This window comes from Bactrocera tryoni, chromosome 2 (genome assembly GCF_016617805.1).
Source record: "Bactrocera tryoni isolate S06 chromosome 2, CSIRO_BtryS06_freeze2, whole genome shotgun sequence".
NCBI classification, from domain to species: Eukaryota; Metazoa; Arthropoda; class Insecta; order Diptera; family Tephritidae; genus Bactrocera; species Bactrocera tryoni.
The window spans coordinates 79,186,773-79,199,987 of record NC_052500.1 but is presented as its reverse complement, the minus strand read 5'-3'; the positions used below and the strand labels follow the sequence as shown (position 1 = coordinate 79,199,987).

General features: G+C 37.4%; 1 protein-coding gene across 1 annotated transcript; it reads left to right on the top strand.

Annotated features, from left to right (window-relative positions):
- Positions 1 to 4,839: 4,839 nt before the first annotated feature.
- LOC120769629 lies at positions 4,840 to 10,546 on the top strand (the record flags this gene model as incomplete). The annotated part of the gene is made up of 4 exons (XM_040096734.1): positions 4,840 to 6,345; positions 6,431 to 6,794; positions 6,851 to 7,031; positions 9,742 to 10,546. Coding segments are annotated over 4 exons (2,838 nt in total), but the record flags the coding sequence as incomplete, so codon positions are not given.
- Positions 10,547 to 13,215: the final 2,669 nt, after the last annotated feature.

Genomic DNA, 13,215 nt, shown 5'->3' with positions numbered 1-13,215 from the left:
TCGACAGTCAGTTCATATGGCAGCTATATGCTATAATGGTCTGATCTGAACCATTAACACAAAAATTTGTAGCTTTGTTATAGGTATTATTCCATGCCAAGTTTTGCGAAGATATCAAATGAAGAAGTTTTCCATATAAGAATTAAATTTTAATCGGTCCATTTATATGGTAGCTATATGCTATAGTGCTCCGATCTAAACAGTTTCTTCGGAGATTGTATCATTATCTTGTGTAATAACCTGTGTTAAATTTTTTTTAAAATAACTCGTCAAATAAACAAGTTTTCCTTACAAAGACTTGAGTTTTATCGGTCAGTTTGTATGGCAGTTGCAACAGATATTGGTCGAATACCAACGATTACAACAAATAAACCGCTTTTTAAGAAGAGAAGGACGTCTACAAAATTTCAGAGCCATATCTGATCTTCTGAAATCCAATTTTTTTTTTATTTTTTTTTATCATCTTCTCAACTTTATTTTAAATTAAAACTTCCTTACCCCTTAAAAGACACCCTTTATTAAGCATAATAAATTCACTCGTGCATGCAAATGGGTGAGGGCTGCCAAGGCAGCAGGAAATATGCATGGAAGATGAAGCAAAGCCAAAGAGATAAAGACAAATCTGCACTGCAGCCTTCTGTACGTGTTCTTTATGGGGTTATACTATGGCGCACTACAACTGCACGCAATCATATTTAGTGGCAGCTGTTGCAGCTTTTGATGCATTTTCTTCTTTTATTCAGTTGCTACACGCTCTATCCCTCGCAACTTATGTACCGTTACACGCTATTTATATCACCCTCGTATTGCTTTGCTGTATGGCGCTGCAACTGACTGCCAACTTGATTTTCTTTTACATATTTCCAACTCGAATGCCTTTTTGATTAGTTAAAAATGGTGAAAAGCACAAATTTGTGCTGCTGACTTACGCACGCGCAATACTTTAAGCGCATTAGCTTTGTGTCAAAACTAAAAACAAAAACAGTTAAATTATTATTTTTTCCTTTGTTACATAATTAGTGAAAGTAAATATCCAGAGTGAAAAATTTAAGTTTTGTTCAGGAAAGTATCCAAAATAATTTGTTTATGAAATGCTATTGAAAATATATATATGTATATATTACTCATATTTTTTATATAGTATATGTGACCTGGTCTACGAAAAGGAGGCTAACGTGCGAAAACTAGTTTTCTGGGAAAAGCTGTTAAAAATAATAGTCAGTTTATCGTTATCTCATTAATTGTTCTCCTTTTTTTTGACACCTAAGCCCCCTTTTCGTAGACCAGGTCACATATATGTTTTTCATTAACGATGTGTACTCCGTTACAATGTATATGAGATCACTTCTCTTCCACTACTGCGCAGAATTTTTTTTTTTTTTAAATGTTAACTAAAACTGTGACACTAACCCTTTGTTACAAATATGTTTCCCAAAACTTTCCATAAAAAATAAAAAATATGTGATTTTTTTGAAGTTGTGTAAGCTGTCTAAGGCAATTTCTGCTCATTCGCTTTTATTGTAATTTTTTTCTAATTTTTTTTTCAATATCTTTTTCCAAATTTTTTTTCAGTCATATTTTTTAATATTTGTTGCAAAATTATTATATTAATTTTAAAAAGATAATTTTTTCCAAACATTATTTTCAATATTTTTTAATTAATTTTTATTTTTTTTTTAATGTTTTTTATATTATTATACTGTGAATATTATTATATCTTTGAAGGCGCATACCGGCACGCTCAAATGCATATGCGTTAATATTGTCATGAGAGACAGTTTAATGAATGTAGAACTGTTTATATATAGTATAAATAAATCAACTATCCAATAGATGAATATATAGGTAGTATTTTGTATCTCACACGCGTTAAAAGGTTAAGATTTTCTACGAAAAAAACAAACATTTCAAACATTTTTAAGATTGCTGGACTCAGTATTGTTGGAATACGCATGAAGTGTGAACACCAGCAAAGGGGAAATATGTCTTATTTTACTTTTTTTTGAATATAGGGGAAAACACAACAAGGCGACTGAGAATCTGGTTATTTTTTTGGCTCTGATACGACGGGAAACAATCACACACAATTATGGTTTCGGCGATTCCGTTCCAGTAATTCTAAGGTCAAATATGCTCAACGCTCTGAAAGGCCCATTGCTGAAACATTTATAAAATAATGAAAATGTCATGTAAACACTATTTCGATTGCCCAGAAGCTTAACATTGCTCAAAAATACTATTATAAATAATTTATATAAGGCAGGATATGAAAATAAACATGAGGTATCGTTGCCAGACGAGCTAATGTAAAAACAATAAAATTTGACACTAAATTTCCATATACGGATCGCTGAAAACCATTGTTTATTGATGATAAAAAATTAGTCACTTACGGCAAGCTCAAGCGAAGAATGCGGTGGGCGATACTCGGTGAGCCGGCGCAAACGATGACCAAGCCAATTGACGGTCAGGCTGATTTTATTTTTAGTTTGGTGGGAGTGGTTGCATTATCAACTACAAGTATTAAAAGTTACTCCCTTTAGACCTGTACTGTTAAAGATTATACCTTCTGAATGAAAAAATCACCCAGGAGACCAATAAGTGAGGAGTTATGTTTCATTTGAACAACGCCTAGCCACAAATATAGACAGTGTGTCGCCAGAAGCCCCACGACCTTGATTGAGAGGTCCTTAATTATCGACTTTATTGTATGACTCTGTGGTTACTATTACCTGTTCCTGTATATGGCGAATGATTTTACATGTGAAAAATTCTCCTTAAGAAAACCACGATTCTCGCAGTTTTAAGTCACAAGGGACCAATATTTCTATGAGAGTAGCGTCATAAAATTACATTCAAAATGCCAACATATTTCCGAACAAGATGGTAAATATTTAACTTTAATAGGATTATTCTAATTTTTCTGAATAAAACTCTGAATTTGGTGCAAAAATATCAGATTTTTTGTCCTAAATATATTATATTTTTTATATTAAACAAAAATTTAGTTAAAATATTTAATTTCGTAATTCCCTTACATTCATTCAGCTATGTAAAAGTTAGTGGAAGGCCATCAAAGGCTTACGCTGATTCAGTTTTTTCAAAAAAATAAGCCTGCGAGTGGTACAAAGTTTCAAAAACAGTCAAGGGATCCTTCAAGATCCTCGTACTGGACGACCTTCGATCTCTTGAACTGATGGAAAAAAGGGTAGGATGTGGTGCTTAAAAATCGTCAGGCAAGTATAAGAGATATGGCAGGAGAGCTCCACATATCTCGCGAGTACGTTCTAATGATCTTGGTGAATATTTTGGGTATTAAACGCATTCTTGCTCCACTCGTTCCCATAAATATGTTTTCTTTTCAAAAAAGGACTCTAAACAGGCCTCCTTGGACATGCTTGATCGTGCGAATTCCGATCACACATTCATGGCGAACATTATAACTGCCGAAGAGAGTTTATGAGTTTAACATGCAAACAAGTGAACAATAATTGGAATAGAATGAAAAAAAACAAGCCAAAACAAAAACCAAAAACGCCAAGGCCGCACAAAACTAAATGCGATGGTCATGATTTTTTCGATATTCGTGGTTTGGTGCATCACGAATTTATTCCAGAGGGACAGTCGGTCCTTATTAGTTATTTTTGATCGTGTTAATGCGTTTGCGCAAGAACTTCTGTCGAAAATGGCCATAATTGTGTAATAACAATTCCTGGTTTTTACAGACTGATAATGCACCATCGCATCGAGCTACGTTTGGGACCGAATTTAAAGCCAAAAACGCAATGAATTCCAACGATCAACCACCGTATTAACCAGATTTGGCTCCGTATGATTTTTTCTTGTTCCCCAAACTGAAATTGCCGCTCTGTGGAACCCGTTTTCAGTCGATCGAAGAGATAAAAGGAGATTCGCTAAATTCGCGAGGCGACAAAATAAATATTGATGAATAATTAAATAGTTTGCGTTTGTTTACAATTTTCGGGTATTTTTAAGACACAATGTATACATATGTTTTATTGTGTAAGAAGTAGTTACCGACTAATTGCGCTTTTAGCTGCCGTTAACTCCCTATATAGAGACAACTGGGAAAGCTAATTAAATTGTGCTTAATTCATAATCCTTTTGGATTCTCGTGAACTCCACGGCGTATACGTAACTGCCACAGCAATGTAATAAGATTACTTAGGCGTTGATACATGCACCGCATTTGTTGTGTAAAAGACACATTTCTACGAAATCCGGCCCTCTATGCTTCAATTAATTAATAGAAATTTTTTTTCACTTTTACTTGCAGTTTTGTGCAGCATCTTGTACGATTACAGAGCGGCTCAGACACACAAGCGACATAAAACAAAGAGAAATATAAGTTTACAATCACAAGCAGTGATTAACGCGATAAATCAAGTTATATAAGACAAAGATAAAATAAGTATTAAATAAAAACCGTTTGTAATCCACACCAAAGCATTTTAATCAGTAACAACGCCTCCATATAAACACATACCCATCCGTCACCACACCATCACATTGGATTACGCGCAGCTTTATTTTCGTCCAGAGCCAACTAGTGGCCCCATACCGCAGCAGTATCAACAGTACCAGAAGTACCAACAGTATCAGAAGTATCAGCATCAACCGTACCAGCAGAAGTATTCACAGTATCAGCAGTTGCCACAGCATTACAACTACTACAACTACAACTACAATCATAATTATAATATCACCAGTTCACGCTCCACACCGACCCATTCGCCCGCTCCCTCATATACACATCTCCATCAACACTCACATCATCAACAACATCATCTGCAACAACAACAACTACTTATACAACAACATCAATTACAACAGCAACAACTACAACTACAAAAGCAACAGCAACAACAACAACAGCTGCAACAGCAGCAGCTGCAGCAACAACAATCGCTGTCCCAGCAGCAGGCACAACAAGCGTGCAACTATTATACGGCACCGCCGCCACCAACCACCAACACCAGTTCGAACCACCACACGCCGAGTCATCACAGTTCGACCTATAGCGCATACGGATCGTACGGTTCGTACGGCGGCGGTACATACGGCGGCGCTTATCTTGGCACGAGCGGCAGCGATAGCGGCGTAGGCGGTCTTACACCCATCGGCCGCAACTATCGCTGGTATCACTCGAGCGGCAGCGGCGGTAGTGGCAGCATCAGCGGTAGTGTTGGCAGCAATTACCTTACTGCCGGCTCACTTGGCGCCACATACGGACGCACGTCGCCAGCCGCGCTTGCACACGCGCGCCCCTTGCTCGCCTCCACATCGACAGCGGCCAGCAGCAGCGCTGGTGGTTGTGTTGCCAGCAGCGGCGCATACGGTTTGGGACTTGGCCTGGGTTTGGGCCTCGATCTCGATACCAGTGACTACGAATACGAACGCGCGTCGCTACACTCTGGCGCTTACGCATACAAATCGTCGTCATCGCGACGTGGCAGCAGTCTTGCTGCCGATTATCTATTGGACGTTGCAGCACGTTGCAGCGTACCATCGCCGGCACTTGAGGCCGAGCCGGATACTGATCTTGAACTTGATCTTGATCTCGATCTCGACGTGGGCGTCGGCGTCGGTGTTGACGTTAACGACGTTGACCACATTGGTCACGACATTGGCTTGGGCCTTAACGTCGAGGATCTTGAAGATCTTGATATCCCGGTACCAGAACCGGAACCCGAGGCGGACGTACACGACGAACTTGTGCGCGCACTCGAACTTGAACTCGATTGGGGTCTTGACTACAACACCGCCACCACCACCACTACCACCCATCTCAATCTCGAACTCGACAGCAGTACCGATCTCGTCGGACTCGACGACATCGATATTGACGAAGAAGAAGAGCCGATACTATCGCCTGTGCTCAATCGGTCATTGCGTCCATTCACCTATCCGGCGCTTACGATCACAGCACCAGAGAATAGTATCGCAAGCGAATCACCAATACCTGTGGCGACACCGCCACCGACACCGACGGATTTTCTATATCCGCAGTTGTCCGTACACAGCAACAAAACGTCACCTCAACAGCAACAACCACAACTACAGCAACACCAGCAGCTGCAACAACAACAACAGCAGCCACAACAACAATTCCAGCATCAACCACAACACTACCACCACCAACAACGTACAACGACGACACGTTTACCGCAACACGACGACAGTTGCGAGGAGTTCAATAACATTACCGACGATCCGACGTCCTGCGTCGGCCAAAAAAGAATGATGGTTAGCCGTTTGTGGAACAGTTGTTTCCCCAAATTCACGCCGGAGCATGTGCACCGGCACAATTTCTACCTGTGTCAGGTAAGTCTCTCAACAGTCTACTCTTTTTGCTTAACATGAACTGCTCCTTACCCTCCATTCATCAATAATCTTGACTCCCTCTTAGTGGCAACGCAACACCCAAGTGCGCATAGTGTATCTTTTTTACCGTTGGCTAACGGCAATTACCTGCCTCGCCGCACTCGTTTGCTCGCTACTCGACATCGGTCGCACCGAAGAGCACTTCGAGAATCATTATGCAAAATGGTGGATCTACTTGACACATTGGGGTCTGCTCTTTTGTACGGTGCAAGCTTGGTTGGCGGCGTGGATTGTAACGCAGGGCATGATGGTGGAACGTGAGGATTTCGAGGTTGTGCGTCAGGTGCGCAAGAGCCGCCTGCATCATATCTACTGGGTGCTCTACACATGCGCCACCGTGTACTCGTTCATAATAACGATGTGCTATTGGCTGTTGGTGCACGATCCAGGTAGGAAAAACAAAGCACTTACTTTATTTATTTATATCTTTTCGTTTCTTTTGCAGAAATCCACAAAATAGATGCTTTAAATATAATGGTGCATGTGTTCAATTCGGTGATTATGCTCATCGATTTAGCTATTGTCGGACATCCGATTAAATTGAGTCATGTCTACTTTACGACCGGCATCGGCTTGGCCTACGGCATATTTACGGGCATATATTTCATAGCTGGTGGCACAGATAGGTGAGTACAGAAGTTTTCCGACACAAACCTTCACCTCTATGTTAAAACATAATTTTTTAGTATTGAGCTCACGATTAATTGAGAAATGCACCTTATAGTTTTTAATTTTTCTTCTCAGTTTACCTATCACTTTTTGATTTTGTCACGAACTTATTTTTAAAATCAACGTGTTAATTGCTCTTCCGAAATCCACAAGTTAAAATTTTGGAAAACATGTCTGTCTAACCTTTAAATCTCCTTAGTCAAGATTTCATGTTACAATGAACTTCAAAGTCGCTTCCAGTAAAATACTTGGTAATATAACTCCAATTGAAAGAAAAGATTCTTTACGTGCTGGGCTAAAATAAGACGCGATTTCTAGATACATACTTAAAGACCTTTTCGGTTGTTATTCTGATTCTCTCGAGCTATAATCCTTTTAGAACGTGCACTTCGAGCCCTGGTTTTCTAATGTCAGCCGCCCTCTTGGAAGGCTATGGTAAGCTTTCGAATATATTTCTGTTATAAAAGAACTCTTTACCACTTAGGTGTGGGCTTAAAACTTTTAAGTCCATGGGGACCCTAGCTACTTACAGCGTAGTCTTTCCAATACGGGAGATGCTGCATTCTTTCCTTGTTGCCTGTCTCTAGACATTTCGTGCAGTCTTCTTAATCTGTAAGGCCCATTTTGTTGTATATATCGACTTTATTGATAAGAGAGAGAGAGTTATGTTGACAATTTTCAATTACTTAAGTATCCAACTATCATTTCATTTGCTTCCCAACATTACATCTCAATTCGAACCATTTTCCAAATGTGTGTCTCTATTTCCGCCCAGCAGATTGGAGAAAATAGTTACTATATCCAATTTCAGAGTGACCATCCGATCAAATTTGACTAGAATTTACACTTTTTACATATTTTAATACAAATCTTTATTGTCGCATTCAAAATAAACTTATTTAGAGCCAATGCAAACATGCTGGAACTTAATCCAATTCCCTTCCACTTGTTATTGTCTCGACTGGCATGACCTTCAGTGAGTGAGTTTTAAGGCCCTCAGAAGATTCTTAACACATTTCCCAAAATTGAGTTTTTAGTTTTGAAAACAAAGAAAAGGCACAAGTAGTCAAATCTGGCGTATAAAGTGGTTGATGATTGACTCCCATTTTGTTTTTGGTCAAAAAACAATTGAACTAGTATGTGATGAAACTTTATCGTGGAAAAAATCTCTGAATTTACTGCACATAAGTCCGTCATTATGACGACTTACTTCACGCAGTTTTATCGGTTTCTGCTTGTTTTTGGAACGACATTAATTAAATTGTTAGATTGATATATAGTTCTCAACTACTATGGGAAACAGCTCTTTTGCGACTTCTACTGCAAATCGTTTTTGCAAAAAACTCAGCAGGTCTTTTTGTTCGAGTCTGACAATGACATTTTTCATACCCAACACATTAACCCAAATGTGTTGAGTCGAATCATAGGAAATGTTGAGGTTCCCCGCTATCGCTCTTATGACAACATTACGACTTTCGATCAATGTTTCTTTAAATTTTTCGTGGAAAGCTTTCGATTATTTCCCGACCTTAACTGAATGAAATTTCGTTTTTCAATATTTTTCATGGTAAAATCGCCAGACCAACCTTTCACGTGCTAAACAAACAGCTGCCAAACACACACTATTCGACAAATGAAGTTCAAACTTCACACGAATGTACCTTTAGAAAGATTGTATGAGAAATCAAAAAGAAATTTACTGGTTCAGTTTGTGCGCGTAGTTTTAGGGGTTACATGGGTTTACTCGGGTAAAAAACAGCCTTTTTTCAAGAAATTTTTTCTCATAAAAAAAATTAAATATTTTATTACAATTTTTTATTGTTATAAACATACTTTATCAAAAAAGATATTCTGAACTCAGCCATTGCGACGCCATTTCCAGTAACCCTTCGGAAAAAGGATGCGCCTGTGAATTCTATCTCAAAGATTTGTGTACAATTTTATGAAGATCTGTTGTTCTCGAGAAATCTTGCCAACCGACTTCAAAATCAGTTTCGTGAAAAACGCGTTTAAAGACGACGCACTTAGCCCCTAGCGAAATCCGAAGTTACTACTCGGATCAACTTAAAAGTTTAGGAAAATATTCTGGAGGGGTTGTAGAATAGTAGATTGGCAACAAAAAATTTGATTTTTTAAAACCCGTAATCCCATGTACAGCTTAAGTGGAACAGTCTGAGTGAAATTTGATCATATAGTATACTATGTATGCACTATAAGGTCCTAAAAGTTTACGTTGCAAATATTTTAATTTACTCCAGTCGTAGAAATATTAAAACAGTTATTTAACTTTTAAAATTATTTTGCAAATATATATACATATGTATGTATATATGTATGTATGTATGTTTTATTTTATATTTGCTTGGTGTGTTCAATAAATTATTTTTTTGAATGTTTTTAGACTTTATCTAAAAATATTTAATTGAAATATTGTTTTTATAGTAAAAAATAACTCCACATTAAAAAGAAAATATTATTTTGAAAGTATAAAATGTTGAAATATGCACACGGCAATCCAGCACATCACTTTTTGGTTTGATTTCCACATCTTTATTGAGTTTCCTGCACACATTCACCACCTCAACACCGTACACCAATTGCAAGCACATCAATAAATATATAATGAACGCTGATCTTCTTACAAACGTCACAACTTTTTGTTCACAGAAAGAACAACGTCTACATTTACCCGATGCTGGACTGGACCAAACCGGGCAAGGCCATAATTGTCACCGTGTGTGCCATAATATTCGTCGTTGTGGTGCACTTCTGCTGCTATCTGCTCTACCGCACGCGCGTCTGGCTCTTCACCAAGCTGTGCATACGCGGCGCGCACAACCGCGACGGCGACATGGGCGAGGGGCTGCACGACGAGTCCACGGCGCGTCTGGGCGGTGGCACTTCGCAGGAATACTCACATCAACAGCAATATCCGATATTGCATTCCGAGCAACCGCGCAGCGCGCATCACCATCATCAACACGGACATCCGCAGCACACACAACAGCAACAATATCAGCAGCAACAGCAACAACAACAGCAGTACCAGCAACAGCCGAGCGGAAATGTGCAAACGGTAGACATGGTAAGCGGCAGCGGTGGTGGCGGCGGCGGCACACAGCATACCACACCGCCTTACTATCCGCAGTATTCCGGCTATCAGCAGCAGCCCGTTGTGGCGGGCGTGAATGTCGGTGTGCTCAGCGCCGGCGGTTACTATCAGCCGGAAAACAATAATCAAAATAAACAGCAACAACAACAACAACACAAACAACAGCAGCAGTCACAGCAGCAACAGGCACAACAGCAGACGTCGCAGCAGCAGCAGCAACAAAAGCACTCCTCACCCGGAACTGGCAGCGCATCCGGCTTAAGTCGCACCGTCGCCCACTTGGATGCGGCACAGCGTGAGCAATTCCTGAATCCAAACAAGATTGTGGAATATAAGATGTAAAGGCGTTGTACCCGGCACCGATATACGTTCCACTTGTCTATGAAATTCTTGGAGAAACACTGTGCGCAATGTCAGGCGGCCAAGCGACGCGCCGAAGCCGAAGCCGTCGTGGAAGCGCAAGCCAAGGCGGAAGCGCAAGCGGCCATCGAAGCGGCGGAAAAGGCAGCAGCCGCAGCGCTCGAAGCAGCCGCCAAAGTAAAATCCGAATGCGCGAAATGCTGTTGAGCGCGTCGCCGATGCCAATGCACTCCGCAGCTCCTCGACATTGGCTACAACACAGGCGGCCGGCCAGTCTTGATTCGTTAGCGTCACAGTGTGCCTGCGTTTTCGTAACTATGTGTGTACATGTGTGTGTTGTTTTTGTATGCGCACATTGTTGTTGGTATTAGGTTCAATTTAACTACTAGACAGTGTTCAGTGGCTCCGTTGTTATGGTGTCGGGTATTGGCGTTTGCATTTGAGGTAAACGAAACGGGCGTATGTGCGAGCGCTAGAGGGGAACAGAGGACAAAGAAACGGAGAATACGAAAAAAAGGAAAAAAAAGTGTTGAGGAAAACTGGAAACTTTTTTATGAATACAAATGCGGTATGGGGCCTATGGTGGGGTTGAATAATTTTTATAAACAAATAAACGTACAAGTTAGAGTTAATGTAGAAAGCAGAGAGGGGTGGTTAGAGAGAGCAGATGTTTAGAGACTTGTTTGCCGATTCATATGTGTTCCTTTAAAAGCCGAGTTCGTAATTATTTCGTCTGTTATATACAGTTATTTATGAATATAGGTTATTATCTAGATTAGAGAAAAGTGAGAAAATGGTTGCCGTAAGCTATTACAAGTGAGAACCATAGTGGAGCTTATGGAGAATGAGGTGCTCGAGAGTTGTAAAAAGACCACAAACGTAAAGGTTGGTAAAAAAAGTTTAGAAATATTAACATTAAAATTTTCTAGAAAATTTTAGTGCAATTTAGTAAAACAAAATAAATTTTGAATTACAAAAATTTTTAAAAATTTTTTGGAATTATTAAAACTATAAATTATTTTTTTAATTATTTTTGTTTAATTTAAAATGATTTAAGCTATTTAAGAAAATTTTTTAAATTAATTAAGTAGCACGAGCAAGCACATATCAGTATTTTCGAAAGCAGTTGTTTTTAGATAGAATTATCTTGCCCATTTTGATGTTTTAAAAATATTTTATATTTTTTTTTTAGTATTTTGAGGTTATGATTTTTTTACTTTTAGCGTGACAGTATTTTATTTAGTATTTTGATATTATGTCTTTATTTTAGCATGATAATATTTTATATAGTTCTTTGAGGTTATAATTTTTTTACCAGTATTTTATTAAATATTCCGAGGTTATGATTTTTTTTTATTTCAGCTTTACAATATTTTATTTTACATCTTGAGGTTATGATTTTATTATTTTTAACCTGACAGTATTTTAATAAATATTTTGAGATTATGATTTTTTTTATTTTTAACGTGCCAGTATTTTATTTAGTATTTGAGGTTATGATATTCTTTAGAATTTTCTTTACTAAAGCTTAATTATTAAGAAAACAAAACTAAGCCGTCAATTAAAACGAAATTTTAAAAAAGTTTCTTTTGTTTTTTATATTAATTTGGATTTCCTATATTAATTTCGAGATATCATTTTTCCAAAAAGCCAAAAGTATGCCCAAATTAAATTTAACATTTTTTATATTATATAAATTTAAGCTTACAATAAATTATTTAAAAATATTTGGAACAACTTCTTTCTTGTTTCAACTTGTTTAGAAATTTATAAGGCATTTTTTAACCATTTTTTATTTCATTATTTTTTTTTAATTTTTTATATTATAATATAAAAAATAAAATTATAAATATAGTTGATCAGGTAAAATCGATTGATGGGTAAAAAAATACACTGAATTCCAACTAATTTGAAAAAACTATGATAATCTAATAGGTTTAAAAATTTCTTTCTTTACTAATGCAATAATTGATTATTCTATTATTATTCTAAGCCTAGTTAGACTATTTTTGCATATATACACCATATACATATCTTTTTAAATCTTTTTACTAACAGAATTTTTTTGAGTGAAATCGATTTCATATTTTTGTATAAAAAGTATTTGAGTGGAAATTTTTACCATTTTCAGTAGTATGCATTTGTCTGGTCCAATCGTTTTGTTTCCTAAGTGCTATGTTGCCATTTTTCTTAAATGCTATGTTTCCAAATTTCTGCTGCAAAAGCGTTTTAAATAGCAAAGAGAGCTGCTAGTTATTGCTATTGAAATTTGTGCATAATTTATAAAAATAAATACTTTTTATAACTCAATTGCACCATTCCGTTTTAAAAACGTCAATTTGTAAAAGCGACTTGGCTAAAACAATTAATTTATTCTGAAAAGTTTCTAACATTTTCTGTAAAAGTAATTTAAACAAAAACAATAACGTCAAACCAAGAAAGTTAAAATATATTATCAGTATTCAACAATTTAGTACAATTTATGGATGTTGTGGACTTAACTAAATATAAATTTATGCGTGTCTAAATAAACGATATTTGATGCAATTGCTTTGATTTTTGTTATTTTAATTGTGAAAATAAAAACCATAAAAATACATTTCCAATCCTTGGTATGATGTGTTTAGCAAAGAAAAATGTTTAATGATTCCTCTGCTAATTTTTGGCAA